Genomic DNA, 22,627 nt, shown 5'->3' with positions numbered 1-22,627 from the left:
AGCTCCTTAAGCTCAATCGAAGGTGGATCCTCAATAGAAGGGCGTGCTTTAGGCTCAGCAACGCGATCCACAACCTCAAAAACCTCAGGACACGGGGGAGATGCATGACCTATCAGACAGGTCACCTCCTCAACTAATCGGTCCACACTAGGCGAACCAAAAGTCTCCCTCCTAGCAATTGTGTGTCCACAACATCCTCCTCGAATGTAGCATGGAGATGATCACTCACATATGTATCGATAGTCTCAATGAAGTAGAGTGTATCATCCTAACTCTGTGAGTGTTGCATGGATTTCCCAATATCAAAGGTAACCTCCTCATCATTAACCCTAAAAGTAAGTCTACCCGTGCAGACATCTATCAAGGCTCTCACAGTGGCTAGGAATGGGCGTCCTAAGATAAGTGGAACATTTTTGTCCTCGTCCATGTCTAGAATCACAAAATCGACAGGAAAGACAAACTTGTCGATTTTCACCAGCATATTCTCAACTATGCCTCGAGGGTACTTCACTGAACGGTCGGCTAGCTGCATGCTGATACGAGTCGGCTTGGGCTCTCCCAACTCTAGCTTAGCAAAAACCGCATATGGCATGAGGTTTATGCTAGCTCCAAGATCAGCTAATGCATTGCTGACCGACAAACCACCAATCAAACATGGGATAGTGAAACTCCCATGATCATTGATCTTCTTAGGTAGTTTGTTCTAAAGAACCGTTGAACACTCCTCATTCAAGGTCACCTACGAAAGCTCCCCAAGTTTCTTTTTGTTGGATAAGATATCCTTTAGAAACTTGGCATACTCGGGCATTTGAGCAAGTGCATCAACAAATGGTAAATTTATATGAAGTTGCTTAAAAAGCTCAAGGAATTTACCATAGTGTTCTTCCATTTTCTGCTTCTTCAACCTCCTCGGATATGGAATGGGAGGGACGTACTCTCTCACTGGCTCCTTGGGTCATGCGGTGCTTGCTCGGACTCGCCTCTGTTGCACCTCACCCGGAGACTCAGTCTCAATCTCCTCAACAATCTCATCATCAACCGGCTTTATTGGAACAGCCGGAGGGATGGGCTGAGCGGTCTTGCCGCTTCTCAATGTGATGGCCTTTGCAGTAGCATTTGGATTAGGCTCTGTGTTGCTTGGAAGGCCCCCGGTTGTCTCTCAGACAACATCTTGGCAATCTGGCCAACTTGGTTCTCAATGGTCTGCATGGAAGCCTTTTGGCTTCTCAATTCACTCTCGTGCCTCGTGAAACGACCGTCATACTCCCTAAAACGCTTCTCATTCTCAGCCTTTTAAGTGTTTTGACCAGCTAAGATTTGACTAAGCATATCATGCACACTAGGATCGCTAGAGGAAGGTGCCTACTGAGGTCGAGGTGGACCATATGCTCCATGAGCTGGAGCTGTGGGACGTGGAGCAAATCCGGGTGGATGCTGGTTAGAAGCGTCAGGCTTCCAACTGAAATTTGGGTGATTCTTCCACCCCGGATTATAGGTCTTGTTGTAGGGATTATTCTGAGGACGGTATTGGTTTCCCATGAAATCAACATGCTCATGTGACATCTCTCCCATCGGAAAATCGCCTACATGATATGCTCCTCCACTCGAAGAACCTCTCGAGTGCATTTCCATCACTCGATCAAATTTCGAAGATAAGGCATCCATACATGTTGTCATGGCTGTGTAGTCGTCCACCTGATGAACTCCCTGTCGAGAACTCTTTCCCCTCGGTGGATGCTGAGTTCGATTCTTTGCGGCACATTTCTCCAGAATCTCAAATGCCTCGGTGGCATTTTTCGTGCCGATATCTCCGCCAGAGTATGTATCAATCATCATCTGTCCCTGACTGTCCAATCCATGGTAGAAGATCTGACATTGTTGCCACTTGGGCAACCCGTGATGTGGGACCTTTCTCATGAGCTCTTTAAAACGCTCCCATGCCTCGTAAAGGGACTCATCCTCGTCCTGGCGAAAGTTCAGAATCTTGGTTCTCAACCGAACAATTTTCTCTGTAGGGAAATATTTCTGAAGGAACTTCTCAGCTAATTGATTCCATGAAGTGATAGATCCAGCTGGAAGTGAAAGAAGCCACTCCTTGGAAAAAGCCGAAGGCGGATAGCATCCGGTGATGCATCACGAATCCTAAACGTGGCACAAACCTCTAGAATCCCCGCGATGTGGACACTAGGATCCTCGTGATCCTTGCCATAAAATTGCACCGCATTCTGCAACATCGATATGGTGCCAGCCTTGATCTCGAAATTATTATTGTCAATTGTTGGTGCATTGATGCTCGCAGGTAAACCATCGAGTGACGGTTTTCCTATTTCATTCAAGATCCTCGTCTCCTCTGCGTACGCCATATCTATCCGAACCTCGTAGAATGTGTTGTCGTCCGCCGCGTCTGCCTCAATCGTCTCGGCTACCACGCGAAACTGCTCCCGCAGTCTCCGGTGAAGATCGCACTTCGGCTCCGATGAAGGATCAACGATATCAACAACGGGGGTTGAGGACATGCACGACCTGTAGGGAATAAGAAGGAGCACAATGCACTATATATATACAAAAACAAAGACAACTAACAAATAATCATTTTTTTTAAATAATCAAGCAAAGGAAAATAAAACAAGTAGACAAAAACTTTATACAATTTTCACAAGTGGCTAAATAAGCAACTCGAACTGTTCTCAAGAAGACCACATCCCCGGCAACGGCGCCAAAAACTTGATGTTCGTGAATTAAATATATTTTTGATTGAGTTTTGCTTCACACAAATTTAGTTTTAAAAATGGTTTTTCACCTAGGAACTAACTACACACACAAAAGGGCAAGTGTACCCATCGGGTGGTAATATAGCTAATCGGCAAGAACCGGATATCAATCCATGGATGTGGTGTCTCGATACTAAACTTTTGCTACTTTAAAGCCTTTTCAATTGATGGGTTTGATTTTTTTAACTTAACATGCAAATAAATAAACTACTAAAAACTCTAGAAAAGAACAATATCTAAGAAAGGTTGTCTAAACTAAGTATCCACTAACTCACATGTGACAACAAAGAGGAAGGGTTTGTCATGATGCAAGCTCTCATTTTAACTAAGTCCCCAATCAAGGCTTCCTAGTCATATAATTCTTAGGAAAACTTAAAATGAATTAACATTCTAATCACCTAAAAATTAATCTTTTAAGCTCACTTGCTAAAAACTTGGTTTCAATAGTTGGCACTATCATCATGTTCTTGATATGAACCACAAGCATGGTCATGCTAGCTAAAAACTTTGGCCTAAATCTTCAAACTAACATGAACACAAACTATAGAATTCATAAAAACATACTTTTGATCTTTCCAAATCTAGATGCAAGAATTCATACACAAGCTCAAATCATCATTCATACCACATTAGCAATCACCATTCCTAGTTTCATGCTATGAATCATACTAACAAGTTAACAAGATTCAATAATCATAATCTTTACATAGGCTTTCCAACACAACATGTAAATACTTATGAGCAAACATTCAAGAACAAGAACTTTAAGCATGCATATGAACTCCAAGAACAAGATTAAGTGTCAACATGAAGACTAACAAGAACAATCATCACATCTACTTCCATGTTATCACATATTCATTAGCTTCAACAAAGTTTAGATAACACAAATGTTTAGCCCATAAGGCTCACGCCTACCAAATCAATCATACTAAAACATAAATTGTTCATAATGTAGTAAGCTAACCAAGTTAAGGACAAGATTAAAATGATGTTTGAGTAGATCTTCAAGTGATTAAGTCCTCCTCAAAGCTCCCTCTTGGCTCCAACAATCTTCCAAGACCAGATTCTTGAGAGAAAATTTCACCAAAATGCTCCAACTCCCCTCCAAATGAGCTAGAAACTCGTATTTAAGCTTCTGGGAGATGGCACGACCATGCCACCTTTTGGCACGGTCGTGCTTGGCAAGTGTCAGAACCACTTTCTCGTATGTTGACCAAGTTTGCTACCATTTTGGGAAAAACCGCGCTCAAAAGTTTCCGAGGTGGCACAACCGTGCCGGGCCAAGGCGTGGTCGTGCTTGCCGATAGTGCTCGGTAATGACTGAAGCGATCTCGGAAACAGGCTGACCAGATGATGATTTTGACTTGGCACGGTCGTGCCTATGTCCGGCACTGTCGTGCGTGAGTTGATCTTCGATGATCGTGGTGCTGGATGATAGTGCTGGCCGAGAGTGCCGATGTTGGGAGGCCTCGCACGGTCGTGCGTGTGTATGGCATGGTAGTGCCATATCTGGCAGTTTGCTGGAATGCATCATTTTCGCTCCAAAAGCCTCTGTTTCAACACCGGGCCGAAGCCTGGACCTGTATTTTCACAAACAACTCAAATGAGTACCAAAATCAATGAAAATACAAAGAGTTTTGGCATAAACGGGGTGTATTTGACGTATAAAAGATGTATAAAGTCTTATACATCAAGTCACTACCAATTACTGTATATTTTTCCCAATAATCGCAATGCAATTAATTGTGCTGATTCGTTTTTCATCCATAAAAAAAATATACCAAATTTTATAGAATTCGAGTCTTTATTCTCATGTTTTCTTGGAGGTATATTGTATTGTCAAAACTCTAGAATAAACAAGTCTGATGCATTAGAGATTGAAGGGGATGTTGTGTGGCATGTTAACATTCGCCATGTTGGTCTAAATTCTGGGTGATAATTTGTGTTAGTGCATATTATGTATATCTGCCACTGTGCGAATATACTAGATAGAGCGTGTGTTGACTTTTGTATAGTTGAGATACGAACACATGACTTTGGAGAGGACGAGAGAGGTTCGTATAGATGTAACTTCGTACGGATGTAACCCATTCGTGTGGATGTAACTACATCCGCACGGAAGTGCTCATCCGTCCCAACCTCATGTATATATATATATATATATATAGGTTCGTGTGTTCGTTAGTTGTTAAGTTTTGGGATCCTAGAGGGAAAATGCTTGAGAAATTTTGTTTCTCCAGCTTGTAAACGATGTATGCTCTTTCGGTATGAATGGAAGCTTTCTACTTATGACTATTCTTACGATACTTCTACCGCATTAGCTTTATTCTATCCAAACTTCCGTCTAAACCCACCCGATCCTGAACTTACAATTTGTATATTACTACAAAATCTTGTTCAAAACCGTTCAATGAAGTAGGACGAAGGAAACCTACAAGATGCTTGTATGAGATACAAACGCTTTATCGCAGATGAATTCTGTGCTGGCCATTTCACACCTCCAAATATATGAATTATGTCCCCTAATTATGCTTGTAAAACCTTCTTTGTAATAATATGTATGCTTATCAGAAATTACATAAATTCTAAAAATTAGTTTCCCTTTCAAACACACAGATTAGTTACATAATTTACTATATAAAATAAAAAAAGCCACAATTAAAAATCCCCCAAGTGATGTGGAGAAGTATATCGAAATACATATTCTTGAAAATCTTCTAGATTAACTTGGATTGTTGCAGTTTGTGTTTGATCAACAGTTTCTTTCCTTGAATCATATCGGGAAGAAATCTGGGATGGCATTGGCTCTAAACACCGGTCATGATGATGGCCGTATGTCTTACCTTGACTACATTGTAGAGGAGTGGGTTCCTTTCCTCAGGATAAGATTTAATTGTTTTTTCGAGGATAAACCGCTTGTCATTTAGTAATATCCAGTGGTTGTAGATTAATTAGTCCACTGACTATCTCTCATTTAGATTTATGTGGAAGAGGATTTATAGCTTTTACATACATGTTTTTGTATACCTCATTGGTATAACACGCTAGAGCATAATGACTGCGGTCCTTTTCCCTTAAAAATCTTGAAACAACAATCATGTGCCCACATGGAAAACCAAAGAGTTCCCAAACACGACAACTGCATTTTCATTTCAAGAAATCAACATAGCCTTTCTTTTTCCCATCTTCAACATCAAAAGTGTAAACCCCGACGCCAACATTAGTCCACATTCTAGACCCTTCAATTTTCTTTTGAACTTTTTTCTCCGCCCACTCTCTAAGCAAGTATTTGCCTTGAATACCCTGATTTTGGCTATCATAAAACCATTTTTGAACAGATTGTCCAAAGAATTCTATGAGTTGCATGCTTGCCATTTTCTATGGATGTTTAGATAGAGCGTTGATAGACTCCACACTTTTTGATGTTATATAATGATATCAGTTGCCTGGATAGTGTGCTTTTGACCATTTCCCTAACCCGATACTTAAAATAGTGTTCCTTATTCTCAGAACTGCTGCACATGGCACGTTGAAAGATTCTTCACAATTGGAAATCCTATAAGCTTTACAAGTCTTTCACCAAAGTGGCTCGTGTACCTTCCTTTTATTTGACGATAAACATAGGTTCACCATTAAATGGCGACAACATAGCCCATGAAAAGCTTATGGAAACACGACCCTAATGGCTAAGTGTAATTCACCCGATCAGATTTGATCACCAAATTTGGATGTTAACCAATACGCTCTCTCAGCTTTGAGAAGAAGTAAGTCCAAGAGTCACCATCCTCAGATTTACCGATACCGTACGCAGCAGGAAAAATCTAGTTGTTTCCATCCATGCCAACAGCCAGGAACATTGTTCCTTTAAACTCATATTTCAAGTGTGGCGCATCTATGATAATCACCAGTCTTAAATTAGACATAAAACTCCGAATATGAAAGTGAATTAATATTAAAAAAAAATCAAGGTGAATTTTCGCCAATTAAAAAAATAACTACAAAGTAAATCATACTGACCACACACCAATGGCGACGAAGACCATTTCAAAGTGACTCTCTTCATTAGTGAAGATGTGAGTAACTGTTTCGGAATTTTCCTTCTTCAAATTGTGGCAATAAATTGGGAGTTTGGCAAAAGAATTTGCGTTGGTTCCTTGCAGAAGTTCTAATGCATTAAATTTCCCACACCAAGCTTGAATGTAATATATGTTCACTTCAAATTTTTGTGTAAGATCTTTGACTATGTCGTTGTAACGGTGTACGCAACTACTGTCTTTTAGTGGTTCTATTAGTAGGTTACCAAACACCCTTGGGTTTGCATGACGAAGATGTGGATACGTCTGCGTCTTCGAACATGTATGTTTATGATTGTAATATTTAACATAAAACACACTACAAGCTTTGCGACTACACGCCCTAATATGCCATTCACAATTATCAGCCAGACATGATGCTTCATAACGAGTTTTCAATAATCTATCTACTTTATACTCAAAATATTATGATAGACACATTTTTGCAAATTCGATTTTCATTTCTTCTTTGTTACGCAAAGCATAACCTTCGCAAAACCGACTTGATGAACTATATTTAGTTTTAGTGGAAAACTATTAGGGATTGGATTTTGAATTAAATTTTCAAATTTTGGTTTTTCTCCGTCAAAAAACTCATCGGTTTAAAAAAACAAGAGTATTTAAATCGGGAAATTTGAAATCATTTGAAGGTGCACAAGTAGATGAACCGACACCAACTTCTTGAACAACCTATAATTTATATAGTTCATGAGGATTGTTTTCAGCGAAGTTGAAAAGAAAAGATAGATCATGATCATTAATTATATCGATCGGATAAGAAAAGGTTGACATCTGGTAGGATAATCGTGTTATGTTTTGTTGCCCACGCATTTTAGAAACATATGTTAAGAAACTATGATATAAAATATTTGTTGGAGTTTTTAACCATGTCTAATAGAATCGACTTCAAATACATATTCGATGATCCCGTTAACGACTTCCCATTTTCCCCTGTTGTAAACCACAAATCTAACAGACATATTCGTTGAGAAATAATATTAGTAGAAAACGTGAAATTTCTAGATATAAGAAAAAAAAGTTACAGAAAACGTGATTATACAACATGAGTTGAAAAACATTGTACAAAAAATGAATCTCGCTTGTACAGAATCCCATAGCCGTTGGAGACGCCACACACACCGTACAAACGCCCGGTGTGTACGGTAGCGTCATACTCAGTTGTACGTTTTTTTAAGCTTGGAGACATCTCCAACAGTGTCCAGTAACGTCCGGGTCAGATTGAAACATCCTTATTAGTGTACGAAACGTCTGTGTCACTTGTGGCATCGCTAACGTCTAGGAAATGTATGTGGGACGTCTCAGTTTGTGTCAGGTAGGTAACGTCTCAGACGTCTGAGAGGGGTCGGTGTGTGTGTAAGGTGAGGCGTCTGTGACATCTGGGTAACATCTAACCGACATTACCTGAGACGTCCCTACCTACCTCCTAGCCGTTTCATCCACCTTTTGGCTAACACCTCATTGATAAATGTTGAGCCAAACGTTTCCTCTCGAGCCAAACGTCAGCGCGAAATGAAGCGCGACCAAGCCAGTCGTTTCCTCACACTTTGGGGCACGGTGGCGTCCTTCAGACGCTTCAACAAAAATCCGCCACATGCCATGTTTCTATTGGAGGACGCTACACATTAATCAATACAAAAAGACGCCTTACATGCAATTAGATTCGTGAAATGTCTCTCCGATGACAAATGCGGAGGTACAGTATCTTCTTAAATATACATATGAAGAGTAACTTTTTATTTTTCATCCGCTCACAACCACTTCCTAAAATACACAGAATTCACTCACAAATATATGCAGAACCTGCCATGAATGCTCTAAGTCTAAAGTCCTAATGTGAACAAAAGCTAGACTCAAGGAGTACTCCTTGTCTTTTGTCCAATAGGAAAAAGGGGGGGGGGCATTTTCATATATGTTTTTTTTCGGGTTCGGTTTTGTTTTTTCTAGTGTTGTGATCATTCCAAACATCAAATAACTATTTATACCAACTTTTTTTTTTGGAGAGGGGGGGGGGGATGAATAGGGGGTGAAAAAAACCGGGTAAAACCGGCTTGAAACGGTCATATTACCGTTTTTAGACGTTCAAATCGATCTAATGGTAAAAATCGGTTCGTAACCGGTTTTTTCATGTCAGTTCAGGAACCGGTTTCTCTCCAAACTGATTCGGGTCAGATTTTGATGTGAGGGTGTGGAACCGGTGAGGAACCGCCAGTTTGGATACTGAACCGGACCAAGTCAACATATCTTGGTTCAACCGGGTTTCGGGTCAGATTTCAAGAACCGTTCTTTGTTGTTCATCTCTAGTTCCGGTTAATCATACGTTCCTTTTGGTTCCAATACACAAACTCCATCTGGTGGGTCATCAGTTATTGGGCTTCAAACAAAAAATCAAATCAAATCAATGGATGCAAAGGAAAAGATATATAAGCCCATGTAATCATCATTCAGTTTAATTTAAATAAGCAAATTTGATTTTTGTTGTAATTATATTTTCGTTCGTTACTCTGGTCACTTTTCACATTTAGATACTTTTAAGGACATTATTTAACTTATTAACCATTGTCAATTTTTGTTTAATTTACTCATAAATTTACTGTTGGATTGACTTCATATTTTTACTTGCAACTTCAATTTTAAACACTTAGCATATGGGTTCATGAATATATCAACATTAAATCATATGGTTCAATATTCCTCTTTTCACATATTCTGACTCCTTACTAAAACCTTTCATATTATGGTAATACGATTTGGTTCAACTTAACAGTTAACACAATTCTCTTTATATAAGCATTTTATCAAATACTTAGTGTGCATAAACTATTCTTCCACTTATATATGCAATTAAAACATGGGTTTTAATTACTTCACCATAACTAATCTTTCCTATTGGTTTGTACACAACAAAGGCAATATAATTAACTCCATGCTACTATTCATTTTCATCTAGGTTAATTGAAAGTGTAGGCACAGACCACAAGGTGCACTACGATTCTATAGGATGTTACTTTTTTTTTTTTTTGAACGGCCAACGAATCCTCTAAATGGGCTACTGGCAAAATTCACCACATCAGGATACACTCGCCTTCCGAACCGGGGAAAACCCTCACCTAGGGCCGAAGCCCGTGAACACTCGCCCGAAGGCACGACAGTGCGGTGAGGTAAAACCCGCTCAGTTCAAGGATCGAACTAGCGATCGCCGCCTACTCGCCTAGTCTCCCATCATCACCAGGTGCCGCAGAAACTAAATGCTAGGGGTAGGAATTGAACTTGGGTCACTTGGAACACAAGGTCTCTCCCTTACCACTCCACCACTAGCTCATTGGCAGGATGTTACTAAATGTATCTTTTTTTTTTTGAATTTATCATTAATTAATTGTTACCCTCAAGAAATGTTACATGCATAATGTTTATTTAATTTAAATCACTTCATGTACTTACGTAAAATCGTAAATAGGACTATGACCTGATTTCAAATATATTTTTTCCTATTCGTCTCTATTTGATATTTAATTTAATTGATAATGATAATGATAATGATAATAATTATACTAAATTTAATCGTTAATAATTATACTTTAATTATGACGAAATATTTTTTTGTTCCCGGTTTGTTGTATGATTCTGCAATTTGTTTTGTTGGTTGGGAGGATGAAGGTTTTAATCAAATAGTTTTGAATTTGGAAGGCAATAGATTATCTAAAAACTTTTGTGAATTTCAACCCTTTTGTGAAGTTTAAAGAAAACCCAAAAACTTGAAGTTGGAAAATGGGTTGACAATCCGGATCGGGTTACAGAAGTTTCCTTTAACTATTATCGGGTTAAATTTAGAGGTTTGATGGTGCTTTGATTTTGTTGCGTGGTTGCAGATCTCGGTTTGGCTTTAATTTTTTGTTTTTTTATGATAAGTGCCATTTTGTTGTTATAAAAAATATGAGATATTGGTATTGTAAGATGTTTAGATTAAAAAGCTTTCACATCTATTATAAAAATTAGAACTTTTAAAGGGGTGAAATTTAAAAAGTTTAAAACTGTTATAAACCAGACATTTTAGGCCCAACCCATTACTTATGGGCTTTAGGGTTTCCAGCTATGTTTATTTCTATATATTGTAATGTTGAATACTCTTTGGTTTTATCACGTTATCAGCACCTTTGCCTCTGTGCACTGGGATTAACAGGCCATCTACAACAAATCATCTCAAATAGTTGTTTCATATCCCTAACCAGAGTTACCCGGGTATACATCATCCAAATCTCCACTTTGTTTTTTTTTATTGTTGTATAGTATACATACGTGTTTTTCAAATGATGAATCACAAGTTTCAAACTTACAAAGTGCTAATTATTAAATTAAATCGGTTTACAAATTGCATATTAGAAAACGTTTTTTTTTTCTCATTCATCTGATTTACCATCACAGAAAAGATGCAAACTTTTATTCTATATTTTTTTTTAAAATCAAATCAGTTTATAGATCTCATCCTTTGGAAATTGGATCAATAGAAATAGGTTTTTCCTAATCTGGCTTTTAGAACAACATAGGGTTTTTCCTATCAAATATATATCAATAACTCACAATCCGGAAACGATTTTAAGAATCGATCCGCATACAAATCAATGAATCGATCTCGATACCCAACGGCAGTCGGCGATTGTCCTCAACCGCCAACTGTTTATGTTGTGGTTCTTCAACCGTTACTGGATCCCTCGACATCATCGTCCCCTGCGTGAATGCTTCAAAAGATGTAGTGACAATATATCTTTTCTCCGACATCATCGTCCACTGCCGTGCAAGTTTTTCTCCGGCGAATTGGTACCATCGGCGGTCGAGTCGTTAGCCGTTGACTGGAGTTTGGCCGGATTTTGTTATCTTTTTGAGTCATGTATACTGGGGAAGGAGTAGGAGGGAGAAAGATGAAAGAGATGCCTAGAGGATTTCTCTGTAAAAGTTTCCAATCAAAAACCTAAAACTAAATAGTTCATCTTCTAGCGAACAGTGACCGGTGTTGTATCTTGTTTTTGCGATTTTGCCAGATCCCCTCTGCACAAGTTTTTTTCCTTCATCTCCGTCTCCATGCTCTGGAGTCTGGAAGATGAAATTTCTTGATACTAGCAACCTTTATTGATGGCAAATATGTTTTAATAATAAATATACATTCTAATATGTTGTGATACAACTGTAATCCATTAAAAGTCTGTCACATTATTTAATTAATTTTTTTTCAATTTTTTTTTTCCTTCAAAGTCTATAATACTAAAGTTGCATGTGACATTTTTTTAAATGGATTGATATTATACTTCAACGCACACAACATTTAATATTATATATATATAGTTTACATTTCATATGGTGAAATGGAATACAACTAACAATTCGATGAATTACATTTAAAACTTTCAATATTAATATTATATCAATATATCAACATCAATATCTAAGATTTTATTTTGGTGTGATTTTAATTTTATGATAATAAAAAAAAATATATAGAACCCGAAGTTCTAATTATAAAGAACCCGAAGTTTTCCTATAGTATCCACTATATATACATGCTTGTTATTAAACGCATGTCTCTTTCCTTTGTATACAAAATGTCGAACTTATCACATCTTGAATTCACTGCACTTGAAATCTCGGGCAACAACTACCTCTCTTAGACTCTCGATTCATTTGACAACAAATAATTTGGGGGGGACAATTATTGATGATAATCAAACTCTACCTCAAGATAAAGCGAAAGTTATGATATTTTTCCGCCATCATCTTCACGAAGATCTAAAGCGGGATTATCTAACTGTTGAGGACCCTCTTGAATTATGGACAAATATCAAAGAACGTTTTGACCACCAGAAGTTGGTCTTACTCCCCAAAGCCTGCTATGAATGGCTTCATTTACGACTACAGGATTCTAAGACTGTAGTGAATATAATTCTGCCTTATTCCGCATTACCTCTGAGTTAAAATTATGTGGTAAAAAAAAAGCGATGAAGATATGCTTGAAAAAAAAAAAAAAACGTTCCATGCCTCAAACATGCTCCTGTCGTAGCAAAACCGGGAACATAAATTTACTAAATATTCTGAATTGATATCATGTCTTCTGATCGCGGAGCAAAACAACAAGCTCCTACTACAAAACCATCAATCACGACCCGCCGGTGCAAGCCCATTCCCTGAAGCGAATGTGGCCAATTATTAAAGCAGACGAGTTAGAGGTAGAGGCCGCGGCCCCAGCAGAGGTCGTGGTCGTAGTCGAGGACGGGGATATACATGGCATCGAGAGTCCCAGAACACTAAAAATAGCGGTGGTGAATCGAGTCGACATGATACGGGGCGACCTTCAAAAGGGAAAAATAGCGGGAACCAAAGCAACATTTGTTATAAATGTGGGATGTCAAATCATTGGTCCCGCACATGTCGCACCCCTAAACACCTCATTGAGGCATCTCAACGCATAATGAAAAAAAAAGGGAAACTATGCTGAAACTAATTTAATTGAGGATAATGTACCTTTTATGCTTTACTTTTCATACTGTGACCTTTGTATTTTGAAACTCTTGCAATGTTTCATTTTACTTCTTTGTATTAACTTTTATTTATTTTTATTTCCTGAAGAATTATGTATAGTAGCTCCAGTAGAGCTATTATTGGTGATCAATGTTTGGTAGATAGTGGTAGTACTAACACTATTCTCAAAGATATGAAATTTTTCTCTGAGTTGTCTCCGGCAGAGACACCGATTAGTACTATATCTGGTGTCAGTAACCTTATCGAAGGCTCCGGCAGAGCACACATAACATTATCTTCGGGTACCAAATTAACTATTGATAATGCATTATATTCTAGTAAATCCAGAAGAAATTTACTTAGCTTTAAAGATATTCGAAAAAATGGTTACCACCTAAAAACAATATCTGAAAATAATATTGAATATCTTCAAATTACTTCAAACAAAAATGGCCAAGAAAAAATTGTTGAACAATTAGAAGCCTTATCCTCTGGATTATATTGTACTAATATTAATCCTATCGAATCATACATGGTGAGTAACCAAAAGCTGTTAGATAAAGATACATTCAATATATGGCATGACCGTCTAGGTCACCCTGGTAGCATAATGATGAGACGAATAATCAAAAGTGCAACTGGGCACCCTCTCAAAAACTTAAAAGTTTTGCTACCACAAGACTTATCATGTGCAGCATGCTCTCTGGGCAAACTTATAACTCGGCCCTCACAAACTAAATTGGTACATGAAACCCCATCATTTTTAGAAAGAATCCAAGGGGATATTTGTGGGCCTATTCATCCTCCGTGTGGACCATTCCGATATTTATTGGTCTTAATAGACGCATCCTCAAGGTGGTCACATGTGAGCCTTTTAGCTACTCGAAATGTAGCATTTGCCCGACTTTTAGCTCAAATCATACAATTGAGAGCCAATTTCCCCGATAATCAAATTAAAAACATCCGAATGGATAATGCGGGAGAGTTCACATCTCAAGCTTTTAATGACTATTGTATGTCAATTGGGATCAATGTTGAACATTCAGTACCTCATGTTCACACACAAAACGGTTTAGCTGAATCTCTGATTAAACGATTACAAATAATCGCTAGACCACTCTTAATGAGATGTAAATTACCATCTTCTGCATGGGGTCATGCTATTTTGCATGCCGCTGCACTGATTAGATTGAGACCAACTGCTGATCACGAATACTCCCCATTGCAACTGGTCTCCGGACGAGAACCAAGTTTGTCCCACCTTAGAATTTTTGGTTGTGCGGTATATGTACCAATACCGCCAGCACAACGTACTACAATGGGACCCCAAAGAAGACTGAGTATTTATATTGGCTTTAACTCTCCGTCCATAATTAAATATTTAGAACCAATGACGGGAGACATGTTTACAGCACGGTATGCTGACTGTCATTTTGATGAAACAATGTTCCCAGTCTTAGGGGGAGATAAGGACAAAGAAAGACTGGTAACACAAGAAATAATGTGGAATGCATCATCGCTATCAAATCTCGACCCCCGAAGTGGTCAATGTGAATATGAAGTCCAAAAGATTATACATTTGCAAAGAATAGCGAATGAATTACCAGATGCATTCACAGACACGAATAGAGTGACAAAGTCACATGTACCAGCATCAAATGCACCTGCTCGAATTGAAGTAATCCCAGAAGCGATTACTATACAACGAAAGCGTGGGAGACCAATCGGTTCCAAAGACAAAAACCCACGGAAACGAAAAGAGCAAAGTAACGCAGTTGGTGAAAACTCACAAAAGAGTATAAGTGAAACCCCGATAGACGTAAATGTCCCAGAAGAGACAACTATGAATCCAGAGGAAAATGAAGTTTCAGAAGAAACACCGGTACCGAACGAAAATGAGATCTCTATCAATTATGTACAAGATAGTACAATGTGGAACCGGAATAAAACACGTGTTGATGATATATTCGCATATGCTATAGCAACGGATGTAATCAATGAAAATGATTACGTACCAAAAACTTTAGAAGAGTGCATGCACAGAAATGATTGGCCAAGATGGCAAGAAGCCATAAATGCCGAATTGAAGTCGCTCGAAAAGCGACATGTTTTCGGACCTGTAGTCCGAACACCCATAGACGTCAAACCGGTAGGTTATAAATGGGTGTTTGCAATAAAAAGAAATGAAAAGAATGAGATTGTACGATATAAGGCTCGACTTGTAGCACAAGGGTTTTCCCAAATCCCAGGAGTTGATTATGAGGAAACGTATTCCCCTGTAGTGGATGCGATAACCCTTAGGTTCCTAATCGGCCTCACAATCTCTGAAGGACTTCATATGAGACTAATGGATGTCGTCACCGCATACTTATACGGGACACTTGAAAATGACATCTACATGAAAATCCCTAAAGGATTAAAATTGCCTGAAGCATTAAAATCAACACCTCGAGATATGTGTTCTATAAAGCTCCAGAGATCTTTATATGGTCTCAAACAATCTGGTCGTATGTGGTACAATTGACTTAGTGAATATCTCGAAAAAGAAGGATACAAGTCTGATGTAATTAGTCCATGTGTTTTTATAAAGAGATCACTCTCAAATTTCACTATAATAGCAGTCTATGTTGATGATATCAACATCATTGGATCTCCTGAAGAGATAGAGAAAGCTGCTCAGTTGTTAAAGAAGGAATTTGAAATGAAAGATCTTGGTATGACGAAATTATGTATCGGATTACAATTTGAGTATCTGTGCAATGGCACATTTGTCCATCAATCAAACTACATCCAGAAGATGTTAGTACGGTTCAATATGGATAAAGCACATCCGTTTAGCGTACCTATGGTTGTCCGACCGCTAGATCCATACAAGGATCCTTATCGCCCTCAAGAAGAAGGCGAAGAAGTACTTGGTCCAGAAGTACCGTACTTAAGCGCGATCGGTGCCCTTATGTATCTCGCAAATAACACAAGACCTGACATTGCATTTGCAGTACATGTACTAGCGAGATACAGTTCGAATCCAACACGTAGACACTGGAATGGCATAAAACATATATTCCGGTATATTTGCGGGACACAAGACTTAGGTCTTTTCTATCAGAGAGATCAAAAGTCCCAGCTTGTTGGGTATGCTGATGCCGGATATCTATCAGATCCCCACAAAGCAAAATCTCAGACAGGTTATGTATTCACATATGGTGGCACAGCAATTTCTTGGAAGTCAACTAAGCAAACACTTACAGCAATGTCATCAAATCATGCTGAATTGATTGCACTATATGACGCTGGTCGAGAATGCGTGTGGTTGAGATCAATGATTAATCACATACAAGAAGCATGCAGATTAGAACAGATCAAGAAGGAGCCGACAATTATTTATGAAGACAACGCTGCTTGCATAGCTCAGATCAGAGAAGGTTACATCAAGGGTGATTGAACAAAGCACATCTCACCAAAGTTCTTCTCAACATATGACTTGCAAAAGGAAGGGAAAATTGATGTTCGCCAGATTAAGTCAAGTGAAAATATAGCTGACCTGTTCACGAAATCTTTACCTAGAAGCAGTTTCGAGCAGCTATCACACAAGATCGGTCTTCGTAGATTGAAAGATGTTTGTTGAATTCAGGGGGAGAATTATACACGCTATACTCTTTTTCCCTTAACTAAGTTTTTTGTCCCACTGGGTTTTCTTAGTAAGGTTTTTAATGAGGCAGCATAGCTGATCCAGTAGTATCAGTTTATTTATTCAGGTCCTGAAGTACCTATTTAACATCATCCTGAAGTATGTTGTTAAACTGTGTTTAATTCTAAATGTCTGAGGGGGAGTGTTATAAACCAGACATTTTAGGCCCAACCCATTACTTATGGGCTTTAGGGTTTCCAGCTATGTTTATTTCTATATATTGTAATGTTGAATATTGTGAAGAATTGAATCAAGTTTATCCCTTATTCTCTTTGGTTTTTATCAAAAACTAATATTTTTGAAAAGGGGTATAAAAATTAAAAATGAGGGTAAATTTAGCAACACCCCGTCTATATCGCAACTCAATCTTCAGAGTTCCACATTGTCTAGAACAAACCCCTCAGCGCTATAAAACCTCAACAACCAGCAGACAAACTTTCCAAGTTAGACAAATAATACAAAAAATGATATGGTTGCCACCCTTAAAACAAATTTAGGTAGCGTTTGGTATGCAGGAATGAGAGGTGAAATGAAATAGACCATTGAGAAGGATGAAGAAAAGAGTGTTTGATTGGTCGATGAAATGGAATCGCCCATTCCAAAGTGCATTCCATTCCCTCATTACAACAAAAAGTAATTGTTCATTCCATTCTCACATGGTAACCAAACAACACATGAAATGATAATTATCTATTCGATTGCCTCATCCATTCCATTATTAAAATTGATTTGATATTAACTGAAAAAAATATATTTTTGTAAATTTCTAGCTTTTCAATTTGTTTTTGAACTTTATCATACAATTCAAGACCAATGATTATTTGAACTTTATCATACAATTCAAGACCAATGATTAATATCTTATATAATTTATTGAAGGACCAAAATTTAAAATAGTAACCAAAAGAGATGACCATATCTTAGTTTTTCAGTAGACGATCGAACGTTCAATACAATGTTGTGACCTGAATTTACTCAAACTTCGGAATATTATCAACGGTCTCAACGTAGCGCATGGGTTTGTGATGGTTCCATCTATTTATATCTAGTTTCGAATGTTATCAAACGATCTCGAGACTCTGTTTCTCTGATATAAAGATATGTATGTTATTAACGCCCTCTTCAACACGCAGGTTCGCTGAAACGGTACGACGTTAGTTTTTCAGGGTTTCACGCCCCACCGCAATACAAGGGTTTTAATGTTAGTTATATACAAATACCTGTAAATAAAATTCCAAAATAAACTACCATTACATATAATAAATACTAGCTATGTACAATATTTAAGCTAGATGTGTCGCTTTGACATGTTTCACTCATTACCATTACCATAAAATATAAAAACCAATTCACGTAAACTATTTTGTACTAATATTAATGCATTTGTATTATAATTATAGGGAGCCGTTAAGATACAAAAGGCCTTATCCTACTTCACGTATGCGACGCCCGTAACCATCAGATGAGGGATGTAATCACGCATGGAACAGTTAATAACGCATGGATCTGTTGGTTTTGTGATAATCACGCATCAGAGTCACAAAATCACGCATGGGAGTCACAAAATCACGTATGGAGCCCTTATAATCACGCATGGGAGCCTTTATTATACAAATCACGCACGTTATATGTTAATCACGCACGTTGTATTCTTGTCGCGTACGTTAACGTATGTTAAGGCTTTTTGTACATTATACTTTCTCTATAATTATAATTATAATATAATAAGGTGTGGCTAACATGCAATTATCAATTATCTAATATTCATAATAAACCAATCGGTTAAAAACGATATGTGTATAACCAGTTGGTTAAAATTGATATGTGTATATCACTATATCTTATTATAAAAACAATGAGTTGTCAATGTCTAACAACAATCATATCATTCTTATTATGATCTAATACTCAACCCATCGGACCATTATATCATATTCGATCATAATAAGAATAATATGATTAGATTTGGAAGTAGGAAAGACACTTACCTTTAGACAGTACGGCCAGTTGGTTAAAATTGATATGTGTATATCACTATATCTTATTATAAAAACAATGAGTTGTCAATGTCTAACAACAATCATATCATTCTTATTATGATCGAATACTCAACCCATCGGACCATTATATCATATTCGATCATAATAAGAATAATATGATTAGATTTGGAAGTAGGAAAGACACTTACCTATAGACAGTACGACAACTTGTCACTGCAGACTTGAATCAATGCTCAAAGTGTTTATATCCTTTCTTTCGTTGTTTTCGCTCCTCTCCTCGAATCTTTAGGTTTTTTTGTTTGTATAAGTCCGCGAAGTGGTAGGTAACATCGTCATTTATATTTGCAAGGTTTAACAGGATTTGAGGAAAGACCAATGGAAGGAAGTTCGGGAAAGACCGATGGAAGGAAGTTCGCAAATTTACAAGGATTTGAGGGAAGACCGATGGAAGGAAGTTCGTTCGACAAACGGTCATTATGAACACTTACTCCCTAACTTTTGGACACATCTTGTGCACTTTTTATTTTATATATGTTAACCCTTTTTCTAGTTTAATATATTTATTATAAATTCTTAAGGAAAGTCGGTAATGAGAAATAGGAAAACCACGAAACTAAACATTGAGCAAAGCCATTTGCGAAATAAACATGTCATGCATAACGAGGCACCTCATGTGTCTTAAGATGCAGAGGATGCATCTAAGATGAACATATGATGTGTCTATAGGTTGTATGTAATTACCTCTAAGATTGTACCATGGGTTTCTGTGCCTCCCATTTTTCCTTTTCCACCACGATTTCTAAATAAGCATAACTTTTTAATATGATAGTATTTAAAAAAAAAACAATTAAGATAATAAAATTGTCCTTAGTTCGTTGTAATTTTTTAAAAAAAAAATATTAACGTATGAAAAAGTTATGCTCATTTAAAAATCGTGGTGGAAAAGTAAAAAAATGCATAAGGTTGATGAAACGTGTCAACTTCTTATTCGCTTTCGACTTATGTGTCTACCTTAGACACATGAGGTGCCTCGTTGACGCATTTACCATAGACGTGTTCCATGTTTATTTTCGCATATGGCTTTGATGAATGTTTAGTTTCGTGATTTTTGCATAAGAAATTTATTGCAACATTATAGTTCTCTTACATGAGAAAAATACAAAATGTTACATCATGCTATCTTTTTTTATGAGGGTTGTCATTACGAACTTTATCTACTAAACACTATTAACAACTTTTGCGGAATGAAGAGTTCTTTGGAGGATTAGTTTATTTACTACAACACCGTTGGGACAATTTAAATATCTGGTAATCAATTTGGATGAATAATTCTGTAGATGGTGAAGATGATCAAAGAGGATGCTTTCATTTGGTTAATATATAGATGTATGTGTAATTCTCTAGTATGGGAAAAACGGTTTGTTTTCTATATTGGTAATTTTTTATAACTCGGGTCCTTTGGTTTGTCTTAAACTGCTTGTTGGGCTCTATGTTAATGTATAGAAGTTGTGTGGAAAAAACATATTTGGTGGTTACTCGTGAAACGATTATGTATGCAAACAGTAAGATTCTTCATATCCTACAGCCGACACTAAAGTGTATTCTTAGGTATGTTCACCGTACACACCACTCATAGTCATACTTCTTCAGATGCTGGTGGAGTTGGATGTCTTGACGATAAATCTACAATTTATTAGTTGTCTTTTTGGACCCAACTATGTCAAATGGAGTTCATAAAATCAACACATTGTTACTAGAGCTTAGTATTGTGCCTTTTTCATATGCATCTGCTAAGATTCAGTGTAATATGTCAAATGTATTATGTCCGGGTTACGTAAGTTTCATTTGTTTATTCTTTCTCCACCCGGTCTCTTTTTGGTATGAAAATACTAGAGCAAAATACCTTATAGGAAATCCGGTGATACAAAACATCTTGAGTTTAACTTACATTTTATGTGTGTTATGAATCTTATGGGCCCATCTCAACAACCTAATTCAAGAAGCCCAACAAGTAAATGGCCCAGTTAGCGGTTGATCGATGGTGATCGTTGAAGATATAAGCAAGACGGTTAGGAGAACGTAGGGCAAGAATGAATATTGTTGGTGTGTGTCTCCTTCTTCTTCTTCTTCCCATCTCTACTCTATAATTTCTGATTCCCATCCCCTTCTCTATTTCTATCATTTACTATTTTCAGACTTTCAGTTCTAAATTGTAATCACTCACTAATCAATATAAACCTATCCGATTTCATTCCTGTTTGAATTGTTGTTTAGTTGTGAAATTATCCATTCACAACAATGTGTGGCATGGTGTTATTTTTATGTCTATTTAGCTTGTCAATTTCTTGCCGAAAGGAGTAACATTTTAAATTGGGTCTGATTATCTTTGTACAGCCTTCATGTTGCTTCGGCCAGTTAGCATGTGAGTGGGTGTAGAGTGTTATCTCAACTTTGCTTTTCCAACCCTTCCTTCACATAGCAGGTTGAGAATGTTCTTGTATTGAAGCCTAATAACCCTAATTTAGGGTTTTGCTGGAATTGTTTAAGATATTTAATCAAGATTCAGAATGTCGGGCGTTCTTAGAAGGTTAGCGATCTGAAACCCTAACCTCAGGTATGTTCGCTGAAAGTTTGGTGTTTATTCAAGGACCTGGTGTTAAGATGTGAAGGTTTTCTTTGGATTAATGTTATACTCAAACTTATTGCTTGAGTAGTATGAGTTACCTTACCTGGAGTTTTTGAAGATCTTGAAGCCATGTCATCACGCATTGAAAATCTTTTTAACATGGTCAACTGTATTCTTCAAGATGCCTAGTTTACAGATAAAAAACGTTTCAACCAGTTTGTCCCCCAAGGAGAAAACTAGAATGGAGAACCTATTGAGGGGTAGTAGTCATTGCAGTTGCAAGGATGGATACAAAGTTGAACATTGAAGGGTGGGTCAGTGAAAAAATGGTGTGTCTGTTCAAATCTAGTGATTTGCTTCCAATCAGACATTGATGAAGTGTTATGTTCATTCTCACCGGTAACTATAAAAAAAGCATCACCGTCGTTCACCACACCAATCAATCCTACTGTTCCATATAGAAATCGTCACTGGTTTCCGATCAACATTTTTAATTAACCTAATAACAAATCAGGGTTTTCGCTTGCATCTCACGCAATCGCTTATACAAGATCAAGAAAGATTGTACCCCAAAATTTTATCACAAAATCTTATTTATCCCTCTAAATCCCGAGATCAGCGTTAATAATCGAACAAAATTAGCTGCTTCGAGTTGACACATCGTCGAATCTGATCTGTTATCATGAGAAAACTATGCAAACCCAAGGTGGTCGAATCTTAGTTAGGTTTTGGTGGTGGCATGAAATTAATGACAATGGTGAGGGTGTTTGGAAACAAGTGGATTGACGGTAATCCAGTTTACGTCTCAGTGCTAAACACTGGTTGCCTATGGTTAACGGTGACGAAGGTAAGTGTGGTGATGAGACGGTTGTAGATGCGGCTCCTTATGAATGGGCGCTGCTGCTTATTAGATGTTTTATTGGCTTTGTTACGAGTCCTAG

The 22,627-nt window shown here is 37.5% G+C and overlaps 1 protein-coding gene and 1 non-coding gene across 2 annotated transcripts; one reads left to right on the top strand and one right to left on the bottom strand.

The window, feature by feature from the left end:
• Positions 1 to 268: 268 nt before the first annotated feature.
• On the bottom strand, positions 269 to 889 carry LOC110924996. The gene is made up of 2 exons (XM_022168969.1): positions 744 to 889; positions 269 to 629 (listed from the first exon to the last, which is right to left on the bottom strand). Exons 1-2 carry the CDS (start codon positions 887 to 889, stop codon positions 269 to 271), a joined length of 507 nt encoding a protein of 168 aa, XP_022024661.1.
• Positions 890 to 1,894: 1,005 nt separating this feature from the next.
• On the top strand, positions 1,895 to 1,998 carry LOC118489586. The gene has a single exon (XR_004887608.1). It is a non-coding gene; the product is annotated as a small nucleolar RNA R71 (small nucleolar RNA).
• The last annotated feature ends 20,629 nt before the right edge of the window (positions 1,999 to 22,627 follow it).

The sequence above is a fragment of the Helianthus annuus genome, chromosome 17 (assembly GCF_002127325.2).
Source record: "Helianthus annuus cultivar XRQ/B chromosome 17, HanXRQr2.0-SUNRISE, whole genome shotgun sequence".
Taxonomy (NCBI): domain Eukaryota; kingdom Viridiplantae; phylum Streptophyta; class Magnoliopsida; order Asterales; family Asteraceae; genus Helianthus; species Helianthus annuus.
Note: the sequence above shows the minus strand (reverse complement) of the source record. Positions and strands in the feature narration are given on the sequence as shown.

Excerpts from the sequence above, each read along its gene's own strand:
- LOC110924996 (XM_022168969.1), bottom strand. The coding sequence starts at position 889 with ATGGAAGAACACTATGGTAAATTCCTTGAGCTTTTTAAGCAACTTCAT. Across the intron at positions 630-743 it reads AAGAAACTTGGGGAGCTTTC|CAATGCATTAGCTGATCTTG; the intron begins GTAGGTGACCTT and ends TTTGTCGGTCAG.